General features: G+C 37.8%; 1 protein-coding gene across 9 annotated transcripts in view; it reads right to left on the bottom strand.

Annotated features, from left to right (window-relative positions):
* Positions 1-23,837, bottom strand: part of Palld (palladin, cytoskeletal associated protein) — a 403,828-nt gene that overhangs the window by 203,511 nt on the left and 176,480 nt on the right. For all 9 annotated transcript variants that reach the window (XM_087216935.1, XM_004852917.4, XM_021264916.2 and 6 more), the window contains 6 exons: positions 22,533-22,711; positions 12,621-12,687; positions 11,016-11,121; positions 8,288-8,362; positions 2,728-2,869; positions 2,175-2,198 (listed from right to left, as the gene is read on the bottom strand). In XM_087216935.1, the coding sequence (XP_087073061.1) occupies positions 2,175-2,198; positions 2,728-2,869; positions 8,288-8,362; positions 11,016-11,121; positions 12,621-12,687; positions 22,533-22,711 (593 nt within the window). The remainder of the gene's footprint in view (positions 1-2,174; positions 2,199-2,727; positions 2,870-8,287; positions 8,363-11,015; positions 11,122-12,620; positions 12,688-22,532; positions 22,712-23,837) is intronic.

The raw sequence follows: 23,837 nt of genomic DNA, 5'->3' as shown, positions 1-23,837 counted from the left end.
TAAAGGGAAAATAAAAATAAGAAAACCTAGCAGATGTGTAAAGGAAAAATTTTTATACATTTCTTGGGCATGGGGTTTAAAAGGAGGAGGCTCTCCCATAATTTGTGTTTTTCTGTTTGATTTTTCTATGTTTAATCAAAAGGCACTCAGGTAAGTTTTAGGTATCAGGTGATCCCAGGAACTGTTCAGGGCTGATTTTATTAAATAATTTATGATCAAAATTCTGATTTAGAAGCAAAACAGCACGTCATAACTGAAACAAAAGAATAAGTATATAGCAGGAGGGTCGGGGTGGGAGAGTTCAGGGTTAGGAGTTGTCTCTATTCTCCATCTTCATCCACATTTATTCTTCCTCAGTATATTCTAAGTGTTTTTGAATTGCAAACATGCACATTCCCAAAACTAAACTGTGATTTCCAATCAATGCTTTCAATTTTCAGATAATGGTTACTTTGTGATTTCTCTAAACTAGATTATGAGAGAAATTTACTACAACATTGTCACTTACTAGATGATGACAATGGGTAACAACATGATAAAAGAAAGAGTTCCATAAATTTGCTCAGAATACAAAATACAACAACAAAAGCAGCCTCACTCCATTCCAGTAGCAGTATATTTTAGAATTTTTGGCTGAAGATTTTAGTCTTATTTATACATAAAGCATTAAAAATCTTAAGTTTTCTATGTTACACATAATAATTTATACCTTGTAGATAAAAAAGATATTTGGTTCATAACTTTTCCTTCCCTCCTTGCTTCCTTCCCTTCCCTCCCTCTCTCCCTCTTTCTTTCTTTCTTTCTTTCTTTCTTTCTTTCTTTCTTTCTTTCTTTCTTTCTTTCTTTCTTTCTTTCTTTCTTTGTCTCCCTTCCCTTCCCTTCCCTTCCTTCCTTTCTCTTTCCTTTCTATATATCTGTCTGCATATCCATCAATTGTCTATCTATGACTCTGAAAATAGTAAATGCAAAACCTGTACCCTAATTCTCTACAGGATTTCGATAGTAGCACATGCAGTAGATTTAGTCTTAGAAGTTCCATGCATCAGGGAAGCAGCATTATTCAATTTTATACAAAGACATATTGCAGACAAAATATGAAGTTATATTTCCACATTCTGGAAAGTGACTGCAGTATTTGATGCGGTGACTGACACATTGAGTGGGGTGACATGCTCTAGTTGTAACTCAGAAGGCAGAAGATCAATTCCAGTTGTTCGCTAAGGATGCTTCTTAGCATCCTTTAAACTTTGGCTACTAACAGGATCATGCTCTGCTTTTACAGACCTGATACTCAGATGAGAGGATCAGGGGCTGGCTGTAGTAATCTGACCCACAGAAGCCCCAGAGAACCCTCAAGTTCCCAAAGAAGGGTCAGGGTAAGGTCATGGTTCCCTAGACACATTTGGCAGGATCTGCTTGACACTGAAGCAGAAGCACAAACAGCAGAAACAGGAAAATGACTCGTTTTTCTACCCTTTGGTAAGACAAAAGTGAAACTGTGGCTTTGCTGATGAGAAAATACAAATGAAGACAAGCATCTTTTTAATCTATGAGGAGTCATAAATATATAAGAGGTCGGAGGCAGGGGGACAGCTGCCCACAGGGCTTCTGGATCACATGACACACTGAGGAGGTCAAATGACCTGTTTATTAGGAGAGACCAGAGGGCATGATGACTTTATCCATGCTTGTAGAATAGTAAAAGTTTATGGATCAGGGCACATAAATGAGAGATGCCTGGGGGTCGACTTTGCTCTCATCTTTGGGTAGCTCTCCTGCAAGGCATATTTCTATGCCCAGGAATCTAGTTGCTAGTGAGTTTGGGTCAGTAGAAGTATGCAGCGTTGCTCTTTTCTACTGGAACTTAGGAAAATGTTTTTTTCATCATTAGCTTAGAATTTTGCTTTTGGAATATTAAAAAAATGTATTTTAAAAAACCTTAAATAACTGAGCTTGACCTTCTAGTCTTAGTGACACTTAATGTTTTCCTAATAAAGAAGTTGATATGTAATGCAGTGTAGACCCCATGATAAAGAAGATCTTGTTTTTCAGGGGGTTTTACACTTCAAGGGAACTGTAAAAACACTGTTCTGCTTATGGCTTTAAAACAGAAACATAGAACTATAGAAACCCAAAGATACACTCCCCACCCCTCCAAAAAATAAAATTCTTACCAGGTTCTGCCGTAGATCTAGGTTCTGTTTGCCACACGAGAAAAAAATAATCAGAACAGAGTATTAGAACAGGGTTCCATTAATAAAGAAAAAACCTATCTCTCCCCTTCTGTTGCCTTGTCTAAGACATGTCTGCAGAAATGTTGCAGACAACTCCCATAATATAAAAGTGAGAGTCAAAGTGGTAGCAGGTCAATTTACTTTTCTGAAAATATAGAAGCTTGAATTCTAGTTTACACTTTACAGTAGGAAAATTTTTATAAATGTAGTTCATAGACAGGCTATGGATTTGTGAACTTACTAAAATTATCTGCCAACTTTGAGTAGAAATGCATGTGTGCATTTTTCTCTAAAGAAAGAATATAGAACTTGCTTCAGTTTCAAAAGGGGCCACAGTTTTAATTGACTGTACCTCACACATTGTAAATTATCTAGTCCTAACCCTCTTTGAAAATAGAAATCAATTCATCTAAATGACTCAGTCCTTCTTGGCTTTCCTGAAACCAGATCGAATAAAACAGTCAGATTTGAGAGAATGGGCACCTCTCCTTACTTTTCTGTAGAATTCTGAAATCTGGAGAGTCTTGGATTTCGATTCCTTGCCGGAACCACTGGACGTGCAGTGGGGGTGCCCCCCGGATCCGGCACTCCAGGACCACAACCTGGCCCTCAGAGGCTGCGGTGTTCTGCAGCTCCTGAAATTCAAGGAAAACACTGGCCCTCAGACTTCGATTGTGTTCTTAAGGAATTTCACAACAGAGAGTAAAAATTCTAGACCTTAGAAACAAAACAAAACAAAAGGGTCCCTACAAAACTTATATCATAAAATAATTACCACCAACTCTGTCAAAGGTAAACACCTCTAAAACTGTAATCATCAGCTTTGCATAATCTCCATGTCAGGAGATTACCTTACCCTGGGTTCACCATAAGCCCTGTAGCACTTTATGGCCTCTACAAATTTCCACAGGCATAATTGTATTTATGGAACTTAATGGCAATGACCTTTATTCTTTTCTTTCTTCCTTTTTTTTTTTCTCGGTACCTGGGATCGAACTCAGGACTGTGCTTGCCAGGCAGGTGTGGTGCCACTCAACTAAATCCCTGGCCTTACTCTTTTCTTTTTATAGGCATATATTTTTTCCCCTTCCCTCTATCCCATTTTATTTTTCCAGCATGAGATTCATTTATTTGTAAGACTGTATAAAGTTAATTATCATACACAGAGATTAAAAACCAGACTAATAGGCCAAAGAACTTGTAAAACATGTAAGACAATTGTACTCAGTTAAGGGACACTTTTAGATACATTTTGGAGTAAAATGAGATGGAAGCTTCTTAAAACAATTACACTCCAAATGAACTCATATGAAGAGAAAGACATTTCTCTTGCATTTGTTTTCACATCCCTAACCCAGAGATGGCAAACCTTTTAGGGACTGAGTGTCCAAACTGCAGCCCAAAACTCACTTATTTATTGCAAAGTGCCAACACGGCAATTAAATCTAAATAGTGAGGTTTTGGTTTAGAACAAGCAACCCATACATTAATATATTTTATCGTAAAAGAAAAACACAATAATATACATGCCACAGGTTTGCCACTACTGCCCTAAGCTTCTCATGTACTCTCCGGCACCTCTGCCCAACTAGTTTCCTTTGTCAGGTTTACCACACTAAGGGGCTTTGGTATTTTCTCATTTTGAGAGTCTTTGTAAAATAATAAAACATGCTGCACGTTGGCCTCATTTACCTTCATTTCCTCCTCCCTTACCACAACCCTTGCTGCCCCTCACTCCACTCCAGCTCCAGACCAATAAAATTTTACAGTCTATTAGATTAGAAATTAATTTGCCTTCATAGATGCAAGGAGGTAAAGCTTTTGTACTTGCTATTAAATATCAGGATGTTACCAAGTCAATGACATATGGCTTTTCTCTACCTTTCTCCTCTAGGAATTACTGGCAATGGGGTTTATTTAAGCTTTTTGATTATTTAAACTTCTGGCTACAGTATTGGACCCGACATAGAACATGGAATTCAAACACTATAAAGTGACTTATCTAAACATAAAAGCAAACAAATTCACATTAGGAAGTGTGTGGATTTTTTGTTGTCACTCTGTTGTTTAAAATGGTCTGAGGGAACAACAGACAATCACAAATCCTGTAACAAATGGGAAAACAAATGCTATGGCAAATGGGCCTACAGTGACTGTGCTACAGCACTGTGAAAATTCTAAAAGTCTCTGATGTCTGCTGGCAAATTATAAAATGTCTGATTTGACATTTGATAAAAAATTTTGGCAACTGACAAAGTTTTTTTAAGTGAACTTCTGCCTGCATTCCTTCCTAATTCCTATTTTTTAAATGAAGAAAATATCTGGTTTTGAATTTCTTTACTTTGTGATTGGGTCCAGGAAAGAGATGATTTATTTGTTGTTGTTTTTTGTGGTGCTACAGATTGAATGCGGGGCATGCTGGGTAAGTGCTCCACCCCTGGAGGTACATCCACAGCACACAGAAGAGCTCACTCAGTGGCTCTTAGTGCCATGGTGTCACTTATGGGGTCCAGCTTTGTGGGCTGACCTAATCCATGCTTCTAGTCATGTTCAGGGGCCACTCCTACAGGTTACAAATGGCAGTCAAATATTTTTTATGCATGAACTTTTGGACACCAAAGAAGAATGATTTATTCCTAAGGTTATGTATTTTTTTCAGTGTTTGAAAGCCAGAGACCTAAGTAATGCCAAGGAACTAAAACAATTAAAACTCCATAGTTTCTTGAGGATTACAATATGGCTCCTTCCACAGTATTTTATTTTTAATCTTGGCAAAAGCCATGGCCAAACACAGTAAGCCTTTAAGAGTCCCTCCAGGGGTATAACAAAAAACTCCCAAGGGGCCTGGGAGGTAGCTCAGTAGCACTGTGCCTGCCTGGCAAGCACAAGGACCTGAGTTTGATCCCTGGTACCAGGGAAAAAACACAAAAACACAAAACTCTCAGAAAACCAAGTCAACCTTTGAGGTTGCACTTAGTGGTCAGGATCGTCCATCCATTCTGGGTGAGATATGGGGTGACTTCGGATGCATATAAGGGGTCTCTGTCATACCTCAAGTCCACCTGACACTGTGAGTCCTTTCATGGACCCAAGGGAAGAGATGAACCCTGGGGGCAAGTGCCCACCTGGCTGCTCATGCTCCCCTCTACCCAGATCCCCACAGTCGGCATGGCTCTGCCTCTGACCACTGTGAAACCTGGAAGTCTTTTCCAGCAGGGTGTGAAGGAAGAGGGAGGCATCTGGGACTGGCAAAGCCCACCTGCCATCCACTGCCATCATCATGGCCATGAGAAAAGTCAAAGAAGGTGCTAAGGCTGAGAAAGCCAGGGTTAGTTTGAGTGACAGAGGGGATCAGCAGGATTATTCTCTAAACCTATCCTTCCAAAACCAAAGCCAAGGACCCTGCAAAGCAGACAGAGGAGCTGCTGAAAGGGAAGAAGAGGGAGGCAGACACAAGTAGGGAAGGGAGCTGCCCCGCAGGACACGCATGTGCCATGGTCAGAGCTGTGCAGTAAAGAGCCTGCTGGACCTCTTGTCCCTCTGTATTGAGTGATTTCTTTAAAACCAACCTACATGAAAATTTTGTTTTACTTTTCAAAGCTAATTTTCTTCAGGAAAGAGGAAAAGATAACTAACAGAATATCTATGTCTCAGGAGCAGGATTACAATGCAGGAAATGGGGCTTATGTTTAGGATGTGTGTGTGTGTGTGTGTGTGTGTGTGTGTGTGTGTGTGTGCGCCCTTTCTGTCCTTTTACTTTGAGACAGGGTTTCATAAAGTTGCTAGGTTGGGCTCAGACTTGAGATCGTCCTGCCTCAGACTCCCAAGTCCTGGAATTACAGTCCTGCATCACCACGCCCGGCTCCTATTACCTCTATTTCATTTTGCTCTCTATCTATATTTTGGGTTTCTCAAATAAAAGAAACCATGTGATATTTAAGCTTGTGTGTCTGATTTATTTGGCTTACATTATGGTTTCAGGACCCCTTCTTTACCATTTACATGTGCCAGCCTACTGTGGTGTAACTCTCTGATCAGGAGAAACAAAATGTGCTGTCCTCTTCTCCTCCCCTTGTGTCACCAGCATGGGCTTCAAAGGCCCTAGTTTCCTGCAATGACCTGAGTCTTATTTGACAGTGCATCAGGCCACACACTCCTGGTGATGACTCTGAGAAGCTGCCTGCACAAACTCTTTAACTGCATCCTGAGTGTAGAGCACTCACTGCTGTGTCTATGTTTCCTGCTCTAAGCAACAAAGGTAAACTTCCTTGGCCATTACAGTGACTTATAGTTTTGGTAGGCTTTTGGATGACTTCTTTTTTTTTTTTTTCTTTTTTAATAGCCTGTCTGGAGGGAGCTTCACAGTTGTCAGTTGTTGCCATTTGTTGCCTGTGGCCACTGGTAACAATATAACTGCTTATGAAAAGATCTTTAATAAAGCTTGGATTCTGTCTGGTTTGGGAGAAAAAAGAAAGCATTTCCTATGTGAAGATAGAGAAGATGCTTTTTGCTACCGCCTCACAGAAGTTTCATAGGTTTGCTTTCACATCTGTCTTTAGTTTACCTGAAATTGATTTTTGTGAACAGTGAGAGGTAGGTGTCCAATTGAACATTTTCCACCTCTGCTGAAGAATTCATTCTTTCCTCAGTGATCTGCAAGTTTCTGTAAGTAGTGGAGTATCTTTGTGGGCTTCATTCTGATTACTCATTGATTTGTCAAGCTAGTATCACACTACAGACTGGGTATCATTTATCCCAAATTCTTGAGACCAGAAATATTTTGGATTGTGAAATATTTGCATTTATGTAGCTAGATATCTTGGGATGGGACCCAGGCCAAACAGGAAATTCATTTCTGTTTCACAAATAGCTATGCACATAGCCAGAAGGTAATTTTATACTGCTTTTAGTGTGTCTATATTTTGACTGTGATCTGTCACATGATGACAAGTGTGGAATTTTCCACTTGTGACATCATGTCAGTGTTCAAAACATTTTAGATTTGGGGGCATTTAAGATGAGGGGTGTTAAACCTGACGCATAATTGCTCATCTTTAGAAAGCCTTGATGTCTCATAGGACAAATCCCACTCATTCTCTAACATTCCCTTATTTTCTTCTTCAGAAGTGCCCTGGATTTTCTTACCATTCTTTCTTCCACACAGCTATTAGAATCAAGTTGGTAAATTCTATATCAAACTAATAAGTAGAAATGAAGAACTTACTTGAATTTTTCAAGATGTACATTAAATGTAGATTAATCAGGAAGTAATAACTTCTTTATAGTTCTTCAGTCCACAATAATCTATATTTCTCCATTTATTTGTTATTTTAAAATATCTTCCAATGATATTTTATATTTTGTTAAAACAAAAACAATAACAAACAAAAAAAGAAATTGAAAAGAAAAGAAAAAGAAGAAATACTACACAGAATCATTTCTCACTTGAGCAGTTAACCAGTCACATGGAAATCATAAGCCTGGCAAAAAAAATCACTGACTTAAAAAACTGAAAATTAATAGCTTGTGAATTTCTATAAAATTTGCTAGATCTCCCACGCAATTTCTTTGTGGGGTGGGGGGGGCGGTTGTTTTTTTTTTTTTTTTTTTTTTCTCTTTCTCTGTACTGGGGATAGAATTCAGGACCCTGCGCTTGAGAGGCAGGCGCAGCGCCACTGAGCTAAATCCCCAGTGGGTGGGGGGATTTTTAAATGGCAAAAGATTTATATGATCTGAAGAGAAACCATAGTATAATGGGGGGACTTTTAACACTGCACTGTGCTGTATTTTTTCTACCCATCTTGGCTTTCCCACTAGATTTTAGGCTGTCAGGTTCCTGTCCATACCCATATCCCACATCACTCAGGCCTTTTGCAAGATTACAGTCACCTAGCAGTTGTTCCACAAATGTCTACTCGGCCCCAAAGGTAGCCATGATAATCAGTCCACTAAGCTGTTCATTTTAATTTTTAAAGGCTGCTACCCGAAGCCACATGTGAATGAAATTCAAGGACCAAAGCAAACACTGAGAATGAGACTTCCAGATGTCAGACCTTTGTAAAAACAGGAGGAAAGCAGGCCGCGGTGGTTCCATCAGGTCGGCAGAGATATGAAGTTGGACTGTGAACCTGAAAAAGCAGAGACACACGGATCAGTTTCTAAATATATAAATTGCTGAAAAGATGGACTAAAGAAACCTTTCATTATTGGGATCGCTCCACTTGAATGAAACAAGTGAATGAAAGAATTGCCATACATCATTTGCTAGTCTCCTCTTACAGCACAGACATTGTTCCACTTCCTCAACTCACATCTGCTACTCTTCTCTGTTCAAAAGGATATTCAAGGTAAAAGCTCTCTGGGTCCTAGGGGATCTACAAGCTTTTAAATGCTATTACCAAATGGATTTCTGTGTGTGGGACTTCCACAGGGGTCCTTTTAGAAGTTCTTACAGACATTATATTTTATTTTAAAATACAGTCTGGATTCATTGAATCAAAAGCATAAGCTGTTGGCAGTGGAGGGTAAAGCAAATGATCAGACATCTACCTATCCTATTTTTAACCTGTATTCTTTCAAAAAGGATTTCAAGCAATTAGGAAAAAAGGAATAATTTTTATTCTTGTTGTGCAAAACAAAGGGGTGAAATGGCATTAATTTCTAGGGAAATACATAGATTTTAAGAGTAGTAAATGGAAACTACTGCTTTGTGTGCAATCATTTTCAAATAATTTGGATCTCTTCAGTTATATAAATGGTTATTAGCTTCTTAACTCAAAATGATGGCAATCTGTTGCAATGTGTCTAAATATGTTACAGGACATAGTAGACTATGTTGTAAGGGCTGCAGAGATGCTTAGTCGGTAACGGACTTTATTCATTATCCCTGGAAAACTTTTTCCTGCCTTGTGATTCAAGGGTCTGGGTCTCATTTTTCACTGTCTTTTGATATGCAAAGAATACAGAAACACTTTTATAGCATTTACTTTGTGCCAGACATTGTTTTGAGCATCATGTGAAGATTAACTCACTGAATCTTTGTGAGAAACCCGTGAGATAGATGGTTTTTGTCATCTTCATGTTACAGATGAAGAAACGAGGCACAGAGAGGTTACCTGACTTAAGGCCCCTCAGGTGGCTAAATTGGGATTGGGACCCAGATAATCTGGCTGACAGTGTTAACCTTTCCATCACACTGCCTAGAACACTAAAGTGATGCGTTTCCCTGAGTACTTCATTCTCACAACTTTAAAAGTGGGGTACACTACCTTACACTTAGTGTTCTTGTAGAACTAAAACCATTTAGATCTCTTTACATAATTATAGTATTTACAACTATAGATACATGTGTTTTTCTGTTTTTAGGCTTTAATAAATTCTGTCGTATTCAACAAGTGTTTCATGTGTGTATTTCCTATTTCTCAGACTACTTTATAAGCTGTTAGGGAATGGGGCTTGTATTAGCTTTCTTTTTGCTGGAACATAGCACCCAACATTCGCAATTTAAAAGAAGAAAGGCTTAATTTGGCTCATGGTTTCAAGGGATTCAGTCCATGGTAATCTAGTTCCAAGGGAGAAGCAACATGGCAGAAGGGTGTGGTGGAGCAAAACTGCTCAAATTATGGTTGCCAGGCAACAAAACAGAGGAACAGTGCCAGCCAGGAAACTGGCCTGGAACCATATATGGAATCCAAAGTCACACCTCTATGCCCTATCCAGAAACACCCAGAAGTGTATGCCATTCTCCCAAGCAGATCCCAAAGCTGAACAAGTTGACACTGCACCCTAACTGCCACATGGCTGATGGCATTTTTTTCTGCCATGAAATGTCCAGTGCAGTGCTTAGCACCTAAAGAAATACTGTTATGTTAATACATAAACACCGAAAAGAAAAATCCACTGATTTGATCAGAGGTATTTCTACAATTTAACTCAGTTTAGGGGTTTAAACAAAATACCTACTATAAATGCCATCTTACAGTAACTTATACTGGCTGATTCTATTAAAGTTTATGAAGCCAAATGCTTTTTCTCTGCTGTTTACATCTTCTGTATATTACAGAGCATGTATCATGAACTATGAAGGCTAATGGAAGGCAGGATGATACTCATAAGACATACAGTATTCCTAAGCTAGAAATAGACTTATATTTCAAGAAGAAGAAAACATTTTTTATAAATATTCTATTTAAAGATAATCACCATGTCAATGATTTGAGGATACTGATTTTCTATTTTAAAAAGAAAAAACTACATGTTGTTATTTGCAAAGTGAATTTGCTGTAATTACTTTTCAGTAGATTATATATTTTTTTCTAGGCTAAAGCTATCTTAGGATGAAGTAAAAGTGGGGTAAAAAAGCAGAGTAAAGCCTAGGAATTTGAATTTTTTTCTTATTATCTGTTTAGCTTTTAGGGATGAGAAAGATTTTGTTTGGTGTGTGGACTTTTCCTGTCTTTTAAAATGATCTAATGAATTTGCTAAATGGAAGAGAGTACATAGGTGGAGGAATGATCAAACAGTTAGTATTAAAACAAATATCATTTTAACAGAAGTGCCCAAAGCAAACGCAAAGATGACTGATTGGTGGTGTGCCTCTGATTAAAGATTATTGTTTAAGGGACTAAAGAAAATTACCATTTTTCTTGCTCCTGGTTCTGTTTCCTCTAGAAAATATTTCAAGGGAGTATGGTAGTTAGAATAAAAGCTTTATTCTTAAAATGGAGCAGTTTGCTAATGAACTGAGCTCCTCGTGTGTGCTCTGGCCTGAGGCGCAGTTACCTGTGGAGCAGGGACAGATAATGGCTGAATCATGGCTGTGGTCACTCCCATCTTTGGAGATGATGATCCTATTGTCAAGGAGACCGAAGTTGTTTTCTTTTGAGCTCTGGCAGATAGGAACACAAGTGTTCAGTTAGAATTTTATTTTAAGCAGTATTATTCTTTGATATATTTCTACAAAGAGGTCCCTCTTTGTATACTCAATCCACTTCAACTGCATTTGTTTCAGAAAAGAACTCATAATCTACCGCAGGAATAGCTGTGGTTAGCACATGTGGAGAATGTAATTTATAGACATTTAGCTAAATAAAAACATGGATAAAAGAGAAGTAGCTGGAGGTAACTCACGCATTGCTAAAGGTTGTAATGTATTCATACTGACCATCTTGAGAGAAAATAAAATACTTAGAAAAAATCCAATCTTTGTAAGTAAGCATATATTTAAAATCTTTAGGGTTAAATTCCTGTATCTTACTCAAAGCTTTGGTTACTCTAAGTCCAGCAGCTGTTCTTTGTCCTGGTTTCTAGCTTTGTTGAGAGTATCTTGGAATTTTTGTCTTTTTAAATGCATAAATATTAGTGAGGTATAAGGAAAACATTAAAAAGAATCAGTTTTAGTCCCTCCACTGCCAACCAGCTGTTTGTTCAGATTCGAGCAAGTTCTGTGATTTTACTGAATTTGAGCTCTATGTTCAAACAGGAATGGTAAAGTACCCGATCTTATCAAGTTCCTTTAGCATCTGTGAAGATTTGATGCTGAATGGATATAATTTTTAAAAGTTTATATATTACTCTACTATTATTTTAACTATACATACGTATGTAGTACAGTGATTATTTGATATATACATATATGTAATGATTAAATCAGGGTGGTCAGCATTTTGAATGGATATAACTGCCATGTATATATTAACACATAGACATTTTTAGCACACCTCAATATTAATGGAGTTTTCTACCAATTCTGGTAGATTTTATTTATTTATTTATTTATTTATTTATTTAGATTTTTTTGAGACAGGGTCTTGCTTTGTCGTTCCAGATGTCCTGAACTCACTATGTAGTCCAGGATGGCCTTGAACTTGGAGCAATCCTCCTGCTTCAGCCTCCCATGTGCTGGGATTACAGGCATGCACCACCACACCTGGCTCTTGGTAGATTTTATTTTGCAAAATAATTAAGATATTGATATTTATTAATTCATATCTTTGTAAGAATAACTAAATATTGTGATTTTCAGGTACAGGGTTTAACTAGATATAGATTTTGTCCAAATGAAAATACATTTCTGGCCTAATTAGATATTTTTGGTCCTCATGCACATTTTTGTAATAATTCAATTTATTTTTCTCTCAATGTGACTGTTCTTTTCACACATTCATAATCAATGAGATGGTTTTCTTTGAAACCAACATTCACTGGATATAGTTTTTACACACTCATGATGAAATGCAGACTTTAAAGTTCAAATTTGTAAGTTAAATATTGTGTCCTAGGATCAGATATTTAATCTCTGATGGATAACACATGTGACTTCATACTTCAATAATCCTGTTGCCCTTCTTTGTCATATAGATACTCGATAGAATTGCAGACACTTACTGTGGCATATCTCTAGCTTTTGATTTGAAAGCTAAATGTTCACTCTCAGAATCTGTTGAACTGGCTCCTGTGAAAACATTAAAAAATAATGACAAAGTTAATATATCAGTAGTATCTACACTCCTTTCAAGAAGTAATTTCTTCATTTTAAAATAGTAATACACAAAGTCTTATTTTTGACTTAAATATACAAAGAAATGGAGAATGTTCAGGTCAAATTGTTTTTATTGTAATGTTTCTTCAGAAAATCATTTTTTAAAAGAACTCTTTCTTCAAGTCAACATGCTTTTGATGCCATATTTATTGTTAGTTTCTTTTAAAAAATATTTTAATTTATTTTTAAAAATGAATTTTATTGGTATATTTTAGGTATACAATATAATGACATTCATCACTGGAAATTTGTATGTTTCCATAATACATCTTGGTTCTTATTTTTTCCCCACTACCCTGCCCTCCCTTCAACGCCTCCACCCCTCCCTATTTACAAAGACTTTGTTTCCAGTTTTTCATTTTCTCATATTAATTCCATCCCTTCTTTCCTTTCCCCAACCCCTCTCACTTCCCCTTCTCCTTTGGATGTTTTCTTCCTATTTCACATTATCTATTATGCCTTTTGATCCTTATTTACACTTTCAGTTTCTCACAGTAGAGAAACTTTTTGGTATTTACACATGTGTGTCCTATTTATTTCACTTAAGAGTATCACCTCAATGTGCATCCTTATAGCTATAAGTGTCTCTAGTTTCTCATTCTTTATGGCTGAGTAGTGCTCCATTTTATAAAAAAACACATTTTCTTTATCCAGTCTCCAGTTGCTAGGCACCTGGGCTGTTTCCAAATTTTAGCTATTACAAACTGTGCTACTATGAACATGGGTCCACATATATCACTGTGGTATGATTCATTTAATTCTTCTGGGAAGATACCCAGTAGGAGAATAGCTGGGTCAAATGAAACCTCTAATCCTAGTTCTTTGAGGTATCTCCATACTGATTTCCATAGTGGTTGCACCAGTCTGCACTCCCACCAGCAGTGGAGCAGAGTTCTTTGTTCCCCACAGCCCCGCCAGCATTTGTTATTGGTTGATTTCATGATTAAAACTAGACCTATCGCTCTCACCACACACTAAACTAAAATCAAAATGCATTAAAGATCTAAATATTAAAACAGAAACACTAAACCAGCTGGAAGAGAAGTTAGGTAGAACTCTTGAAGACATTGGCGTGGGAAAAGATTTCATGAACAAAACCTCAGTTGCACATGAACTAGCACAAACAATCAACAAGTGGGATCTCTTCTAATTAAAAAACTTCTGCCCAGTGAGAGAAACCACCAACAGTGTGAGAGACAACCCACAATGTGGGAAAAAATTTTTACCAGCTATTCCTCAGACAGAGGTCTACTATCTAGAATATATAAAGAACTTAAAAAAAAATCAGACCTCCCAAATTTAAAGACCCAATCCAAAAATGGGCATCTGAAATTAACAGACATTTCTCAGATGAAGAAGTAGAAATATCAAATAAACATATGAAAAAATGTTCAACATCACTGGTCATTCAAGACACGCAAATTAAAACAACACTGAGATTCCACCTCACCCCAGAAAGAATGGCTACTATCATTTAGTTTCATTTTTATCACTTTAGCTATCTTAACAATACTTTCACATGGCTTAAAATGATGCAATAAATATATATGAGTTTATATGTGGACAAACAACACCCATAGTTTTTTTTTTTTTGGTACCAGGGATCGAACTCAGGACCTTGCCCTTGCAAGGCAGGTGGCAAAACCACTGAGCTAAATCCCCAGCCCACCCGTGGTTTTAACTTTAACTTAGGAGATCATATGGTGTGGCATTATTTGTTAATCAGGAGATGCTTTCTGACTCTAGGGTAACAATGGCTTCATTGTTAAATAAGAGGGTCTATGATTTTGGATTTATACCCTCCCAAATTTATTTCCATCATTACTATTCCTGAATTAAGGATCCCATCAGATTTTTAGTCTAAAGGTAAACTGTATTCAAATTTTAATGTTTATATCTTTTGTGTTAAGAGATTTTAAGTGGTGGATTTGAAAGCATATTCTGGATGTTTCTAAGATACATTTCATTTGGGTTATTTGAATTATTTTGTAAAATATCTGCTTATAGAAAAATAACTAACACAGAATTATATGACATAATAGTTAAGTGAGTAACTTCCTAAATACAATTTGACCTATGCTTCAGGTAAGTTTAACACATCAACACACAAATATTTATGTATATATTTGAATGAATGCATTCACATTCTATCTCTTGCAATTCACACTCTTGTAATTGCTTTTGCCTGCCATCATACACTTAGAATACATATGGTCACTTCATTCTCTTAGATGGCTGTCTAGAATTTCTTTCCATGACTCCACCGCTACATGTTTCTTATCTTTTGTTGAGGTTGAAAGCAGTGACACTTAGGTAACTTTGCTGGAGTGATTGCTCTGTCCCTTCCTATTTATTTCTGTAGCAACCACTGGGTACAGGCTTTTTTTCACCTGGCTCTTGAACTACAGCAGACTCTTGTTTTCTCCTCGCATTTTTCTCTCTTACAAATCCATCTTTGCCTTATATCAGGTTAATTTTCCTAGAGCACACTTTTCTTGTTAAATAATTAAAGGATGTATAAATCTCAGCAAATTAAAACTCCTCTAATCTGTTTCTACTGGTAGTATATGATTTACTCTCCTAGGATATGTCTAGCCAGGTTTTTCTTGATATTGTATCTTTTCAAATCAGCCCAACTATTTTTCTGTGCTGTCTTCTTTAAGCTCCCAGTATTCTTGTTTGCATCCTGCATATAATTTATCCTATCTGCTATAAAATTATTACTCCTCTGAGAACTGAGGTGGGCTTAGAAAGGAAACTACCAATTTGTGAGTATTTACTATTTGCCTGGTAGTCTGCTAGATTCTTTAATCATCTGATTATTATAATAATGAAACTCACTAAGAGGTGAGTTAGATCCAATATATAGACAAACTGATGAACCAAGTGGTCAGGGAATTTGTTTGAAGTCACATAACTGGAAGTCTGTGATGCCAGGAATTGCACTTATGTGTCTCGAACCCATGGCCTGTGACTTTCCCTGCTCCCGGTGACCCCCAGCTGCTGTGTATCTTTATTCCACAAGGTGTTTAGATTCATTCCTCCTCAGGGCAGGGGCTTTTAGCTTCTGGGAATGAATGCATGGAACAAGGGAATTGCAAAGCTTGTTTGGGGACAGGGAGTACACTGTGTACATACAGAAGGGCAGCCTAGAAGTAAGGTAGAGAGTGAGAGACATCTGGAAACACAGGGCTGACATTGAGACAATAAACTGCAATAAAGACATAAAAATAATAAACTACAGTAAAGAAAATAAATGGGGGAGCTAACTGTGCAAGATTAACAAAGGGAGTAAATAAAAGAGGGCAAAGCAAAGAACAAACCACTCTTTGTCTACTTTGTTATGGACAAAGAGAAAGTTTTAACCGGGGTGAGGAGGACAGGGTGTGGAGCAGGGGAACCCCGAGGAACCACCAGGGAATCATCTGTTATCAGAAAGGCCTGGGTAAGAGAAGGACTGATTTAATTGGAATCATAAAGGTGTTTCTGAGAAAGGGAGGGGCGGTAAAAGTCCTTTGGAAGCTAGCCCAAGCATGCTTCATGTGGCTAGAACACAGCTATTTTTCACCTGATTCCAAATATTCAAATCATTCAAAAAAATCTCCTCAGATGGCCTTTTTTAAATGCATCATTTGTGGGCTGGGGATGGAGCTCAGCGGCAGAGTGCTAGTCAAGTGTGTGCAAGGCCGGGGTTCCATCTTCTGCACCACAAAGTCGAAACTAAAAGTCATTCTTGCTCCCTTTCTCCAGATGAGTTTTGGAGAACGAAAGGTAAAAGGTCAAAAAAAGTTTGTGTCCCTGAAATAAGAATACATTTACTGGTTTCTGCGCACCTGTCCAGCCCTGGTGAGATCTCAATGTCACCTTACCTCTCAGGTATCAGGGTGTTAGAGCTGAAGGCAGATCAAATCCCCTGTCACTGCCAGCAAGTTCCCTCCCCTCCCCTGGGGCGATTCTTCCACCCTCCCTCAGTCCTCTCTGCCCTGCACCTGCTGGCCAGGAGAGAGGAATGATAACGACATGGGTAGATGTTTGTGAGAGAACAGGTTAAGATAAAAAATAAATAAAAACAAAACAGGGTGCCAAAGAGTATGTAATGCAAAATACACAAATGTAAGACAAAGATTAGAAAGATCAGTCTGGGGTAGCCCAGTGGTTGAATCTGTGCTTAGCGTGTGTAAGCCCTAGGTTTAATCTGCAGCATCAAAAACAGAAAAAAGGAAGAAAGGAAGAAAGAAAGAAAGAAAGAAAGAAAGAAAAAGAAAGAAAGAAAGAAAGAAAGAAAAAAGCGATTGTCACAGGGCAGTGAAATTATGTATGTGTTCATGCTGTTTATGTCTTCTTTGTATTTGTGTGTTTTACATTTTTAAAAACTGAAATGACTGTGGTAGTGTTTATATCCCACACTCTGTGGCTGGCAACACTCTGGGCAGGGGATTAACTCATTCAATCTTGACAACAACATAATTTTCTCCATGTGCAGATGGAGACATCAAGGTACAGAGCCATTGAATAATGGCTCAAAGTCACAGCAAGAAATTAAGCTCGTTATAAAATGTTATGAACAATTATTTTAAAGTGAGTATGTGAAGAATGGCCCCAACTGTATGCTTCAGTTCCTTATGATATCTTCACAAGTTCTCAAAATCTAGCTAAGGGAAATGTATGCTTAGATATCCAACTGAAACTGGAGTCATCTCCTGGTCCTGGCATCCAGGGCTTTACCCTGTTGAGATCAGCAGGAACAATTATCCATTTAACATCACAGCTCGCTTTCAAATGCCACTTGAAGGGCGCTGATTTAATCTGATGATGGAGAGCACCGAGAACCCGTAAGTAGGATCTGCTAACTGGCATGATGCTTGTGCTTGCCCTGCCCACCTCTCCACCAGATCCAAATCTAAATCCTCCTTAACCACAAGGTCTGGTTTAATCTAGCTTCCTTTATTCCACATTTCAAGACCAACACCCCACTCTTCTTCCAAACTCTTGAAGCTATAATGATATAATCCATTTTACAGTCAGAGGAGGAGGTAGTGGTGAAAAGTTGAGATGTCTACATTCATGTCATGTGTTTATCTTTCCTACTTATACTGAGAGATTGAGGGTCATTGCCATATAGTCCTTGAGAGCACTCTCCTCTTTATCTAGAGTACATATGAGCCAGATTCCACTTTTTTCCCCATTTTCAAAGACTTTATATTTTATTCCCTCTCCCTCATAATCTATTTTTGTTTCTTGCACTATTTTCATCAGCATAAAAACATGCTCTAGTAACTCCTGCCTGAAGACAAACCACAACAAATATTTCATGATCCCATATTCCTTCCCAGATACTGGCCCACATCTGTGCTGGTGGTTAAGCAAAACTTCCCCAATGAGTATCTAGTATCGGCTACTTCTTCCATGTTTTGCAAACTTTTCTCAACTCATTCCATTTGGTTTCAGGTTCTTTCTCAAATCCCCAGGCCCCTCTTGCTAAAGTCACCACCAACATCCATAGTTGCTAAATCCAGTGGTTTCTTCCTTGCCCTCATCTGACTGACTTCTCAGCAGAAGTGGGTGCAGTCAGCAAGCCCTCCCTCCTGAGACAATTTCCCTTGCCTCCCTTAACACCACTCTGGCTGCCTTCTCTGATCACATGGCTCTTCCTTCTTACTCTCTTTGATGACTACTCCTCCTCTTGATCCCTCAACAGGTGGGTTTGTTGCAGGCTGAGACAGGGCCTTCTCTCTTTCCCATCTACACCTTCTCCTTAGTTGACCTGTCCGGTACTGAATATTCTCACGCTTTAGTTATGATCTATGTTCAGATGCCTAAATCAAGTTTTCTTACTCTGTGCACTAGACTATGCTCACATGTCTGAATATTGACTTGTGGCTTCCTCTTGGCTGTCCAGATAGGGATTTGAAACTTATGTTCAAGCCAGAGCACTTAATCCTCTGGTCCCTTAATTCTATTTCTCCCTAGTCTTCCCCATTTCAGAGACTGGCAACATTATCGACACCAATGGTAGAACTGAAACCCATGTGGTATTCACACCTGGTGCTTCCTTTCCTGTCACTGCCACATCTAACCCATCACAGGGCTTTGAGAGTCTACTTCTGAATATTCTCTCGCATTTGTACCTATCTTCCTGGAGCACCATCATACCCCTCTGTCCTGGTGCAATAGGCTTCTAACCTGGCTCCCTAATTATAAACCAGAGCAACAGGTTAAAATACAAAGTAGAAGGGTTGTGGTTGTCACTCAGTGGTACAGCACTTACCTAGCATGTATGAGACCCTGGGCTTGAGCCCCAGCACTGCAAAACAAAGAAGCAAACTGGCAAACAAACACTTTCCTCTTCAAATCAGATAATGTGACTTTTCAGTTTAAACCCTCCATGATTTGCAACTTGATTTAGAATCCAGGTCAAATGTTAACAGTGACCATAAGGCCCATTGGGTCACCCCCTTCCCATGATGCTCTAGTTGCCCTGGATGTCCTTCTGCTCCTACAGCACATCTGGTGTTCCTCACCCAGTGCTTCTGCATTCACCTCCTGCGTCTGGAGCACCCTTTCCCCAGTCTTCTCTACCAGCTCCTTCTCAGGGTTCCAGTCTTAGATCAAATGTTACCTCTTCAGAGTGGCTTTTCTGATCATCTTCACAGACTTGCTGGTATTTGGAATTATTTAGGATTTTACTGGCTCACTCTCTCTCCTCTTCTTGTATGCCAGTCCCTATATTCATGGATGTGCTCTTCATGGCTGAATCACTGCCTGCCATACTGTGGTCACCCACTATTCACTTGAGGATGGAGCAAAAGTGTTCAATTATGTGCCCCTGAAAATCCTGTGCCCAAATCTTAAACTGTGAAACCAGATGAAAGCAAAGGTCATAGTGGCCCCAGTGATAATGAGCTCCCTGTCATTTTATGCTATAGCTACAAAGAGCTTAGGTGTAGGAGTCAGACTGCCTTGTGTGTGTGTATGCACACATGTGCATGCCTGCCATTTTGGTTATTACTCAGCTGCTCTAAACTTCAGTTTCCTTAACTAAATAACCAGATGATTTTGTAAGGTCAAGTGAACTAATCCACATAAAAATGAAGAATAGAATTTGGCTCCTAGATAACACTGTATGAATGCTAGCTATGATTTCTTTTGTATTATTGTAAAACAGCGCACAGGACAGTGACATTTAGATGGTTTCCAACTGGCAAATTGTTAAACTTTTATAGAAGGTTCCGTTGAGATCTAAAATTCTGTAGAAAACATCCTACCCTCTGATAGACTCCCAGTGACTGTGCTGCTGTAGTAATAGCAACATGCTTGAGGAAGCAGCTCAGTGGGAATATGCCTGAATCTGAGTGGTCACATTAGTAAGTATAAAAACTTATTACTTTGAGTCATAACATGAGCCTAAGAATGTAGCTCCTCATTTTGTATAATTATTTTTAGAAATAAAAGCACATTAAACTTTCTCACTTAAAAAGTTACTATCCATATCCAGGTCAAAGAACCAGTTTTCTAAAACATTTTATGTAAGTCTTAGAAACTATGAATTAGAATGGTTTTTTATTCTTGTCATGCCCAACTCTTTTGTCTTCCCTTCAACTTATCCAAACTCACACACAATTTATCCACAGTCTCAGAACCTGAGGCTGGTTTGCTAAGTAAGTTTAGTGTACCTTGGGGACACTGAGTATTGAAAACACCTGCCATCTCTGTTGAAGTCTTGAACATGAAACATACATGGCGGACAGAACTAGAGGTTACTATTCCCATACTGAGAAGCTCACCCCGCTGCCTTCAATGGCAGCTCTGAAGTTTCTACTTAGAACTACATTTTAATTAAATAAAATTAAAGATCGGGGTTCTCAGCATTTTGGGTCTGTCAGAATTAGATAATGAAACTGTTTTCAGAGGTAGAGAAATGCTTCCTTTTATTGTATGAAAAGTATGTATAGCTTGTATAACTTGTAACTAACTTTTCAAGTTCTTTTGTATTTTTGTAATATATAGTATAATTTCTCTTTTACCTTATAACACTACTTATAACATTATAACATTGCTTATCATCTTATACTGTATTCTGGTTTCATTTTATTTTTTAAAAAATGTATCCATCCCTGGTATTAGATTAGGAGCTCCCTGATATCCAGAGCCTGTGCATTAACCATATTTATACTGCACTCTGTAGCACTTAAATAAGTGTTGGTTGAATGAAATTGAAAGGATATTATTTAAATTAAGTTGATAGGATATTACTTAAATCTAGTGTGATTTCATTTAATATCTGTAGTGTAGAAGCAGTACATTCCAAAATTCACCACATTTCTAGTAATCCTGCAAGCAAATAAAGCATTTCATTTTAAGGTGTTCTATGTAAACTTAGGGTTGTGGTTCCAAGATTTAGCTATTATGAATTTTGCTGCTGTAAACAGTGTATAAACATGTATCACTGTAATATGATGTCTTTAACTCTTTAGAGAAAATACCTAGAAGGGGAATAGCTGGGTCAGATGGAATTTATATTTTTTGTTATCTGAGGAATGTCTCTGCTGATTTCCATAGTGACGCTACTAATTTACATTCCCACCAACAATTGTAGAAGGGTTCTTTTTTCCCCAGCCTTGCTAGTACTTGTTATTATTTGATTTTTTTGATGATGGCCATTCTTTCGGGGGTAAGATAGAAACTCAGTATTGTTCTAATTTGTGTTTTTCTAATGGCCAGTGATGTTCAACATTTCTTCATGTATTTACTAGCCATTTGTACTTCTATGAACTGTCTATTCATTTCACTTGCTTATTTTTTTAAATTGGATCTTTTATTTATTTTGGGAGGGTCTAATTTTATTGAAATCTTTATATATTCCTGATCTTTGTTCTCTGTCTGAGAAATAGCTGGCGATTTTTTTTCCCATTATGAAAGTTGGCTTTTCACTCTGTTGGTTATTTCTTTTGCTATGCAGAAGCTTTTTAATTTGATATGATCCCATTTGTTGATTCTTGGTACTATTTTCCATGCAACTGAGGTTCTGTTCAGAAATTCCTTGCCTAATACTTCAAGAGTTTTACCAATTTTTATCTTCCAACAGGTTAAATGTTTTTGTTTTAAATTTAGTTCTTTGATCCATGTTGATTTTAATTTAGTACATGGTGAAAGACATGGGTCTTGATTCAGTCTTCCGCACATGAATAGCTAGCTTTTCTAGCACCACTTTTTAAAGAGGATATCTTTTCTCCAGTGTTTAGTACATTAATTTTTGAAATTATTCCTATCTAGTGATTGTAAGTTCATAATACATTTAGCAAGAATACTGGAGTCTTAAAAAAAGAGGCGCAGTTCTAGAGTTTAATAAAAATGAGCACACTTAAAAATATTCAATTACTTAAAATTCCCACAAATGATTTCCTAAATCATTTAAAAGTTTAACTTCAGTTGAAATGGTATTTTAATTATGTTCCCATGTTTCATTTACTTGAGAAAGAAAAAAAATTAAGTTGAATATTTTGTATTTTAAATAAATTCATGTCAATGTAGCAGAAACATTTTAAATTAAAAGGAACAAATGTTGACATTAGACACAGTTGATTGGTGCCTAAGTGTCAGAACCATTCAATTTATTCACAGATTTTCGGTGAAACAAGGTTTGAATCACAATACCATCATGCTGTTTGCATTGGAAAAACATACTCTCAATCCTCCCTATAATGGTCCTTGGGTTACAGGACTTTTGATACTCTGTTTCCCTGGGGATTCCTCCTTACCTTCAATGAACACCTCTGCAGATGTTGTGTCTGAGCCGCTGGGGTTTGTAGCCAGACAGGTATAGCGGCCTGTGTCTTCCTCAAAGGCCTCTGCTATGATCAGGGTATGGAGGTCCCCGCCCTCACAGAAGATTTGAATGTCGGGAGTGTTGTGTAGCTCTTTCCCCTCACAGAACCATCTGCAGGCCAAATGCAGGTCAAAGGACAGCAGAGTAAGAGAGGAAATGGTGGAGTTTAAAAAAATAAAGTAGAAATAAAAGGCTGGATGCTATTGAAATAAGACATTTGTTTGATAAAAGATCTGTGTCAATGTTATGGAAACTCTTCTTTTTAGACCATGAAATTAATGACTAGACAATTCCCGTAGGTTTTCTTTGTCAAGCATCTTGCATATTTTATCAGCTTGGAAAAGAGGAACCTTGTTAAACTTAGACCATTTTGGTTATAAAATTAAAAGAAGCTGAAACTCAGTGTCTTATAAAATGTTTCATTATAAATGCCTCATACATTTCTTTCGATTTTATCTACTATTCACATTTAGCGAAAAATAGAAAAGTAATGTAAACATTATGCTCAAAAGATCTACTATTTTAAGGGCACCATCATTATGTTAAAAAAAAAATCCTAAGCAGCAATATTTTTGTTGATCCTCTTTTCTGATCGGCTGACCTGTACCAGATTTAATGCCTTGCACATTTTTGGTATTTACAAAACTTTGTAGCAGACACCTTGGCCTCCAAGATGTACTTCTGCAATCGGTTCTTACTGGTCAGCACTTTTCCTTTCCCACAAAGCCAGGACTGTGGGCTGGGGAGGCAGCAGCCGGCCAGACTGTTTTAACACTGGGAGCTTCTCACGCTCTTCACTTTCCTTAGCACCTCAAACTCTCAACAGCCTTTGACCACTTTTACACTGAAAGAGCTTCCTCCAAGTGCCCACATGTGATTTTTTTTTTTTAAATAAATATGTGGGAATGTGTCACCTACAATTAGCAGAATGGAAGTCTCTGGGACTATGTAGTTCATTTAGCACTTCATTGAGACAGCAATTTTTCTCTGAGTCTAACCTTTCATATAATTCTTTGGATTGGGCAGCCTGTTGTGCAAATATGGCACCATAGCCTAATTTTTCCCTTAATCTAGAATAGCATAATACAGGTACTTTTCTATATTTACTTTGAAAATGAAGTTAATGAAGCAAATGAGTTTGCTAATACTCAGAATATTAACCCAGGAAACAAGACTAAAAATTAAATATGGGATACTCAGAAATGGATAGATAAGATTTCGGGAACTAAAGTACATA

This window comes from Heterocephalus glaber, unplaced genomic scaffold (assembly GCF_053883595.1).
Source record: "Heterocephalus glaber isolate CG9 unplaced genomic scaffold, H.glaber_assembly_v1.0 deba00001461, whole genome shotgun sequence".
NCBI classification, from domain to species: Eukaryota; Metazoa; Chordata; class Mammalia; order Rodentia; family Bathyergidae; genus Heterocephalus; species Heterocephalus glaber.
The sequence above is the reverse complement of the archived record's forward strand: the minus strand, read 5'-3'. Positions and strand labels throughout refer to the sequence as shown.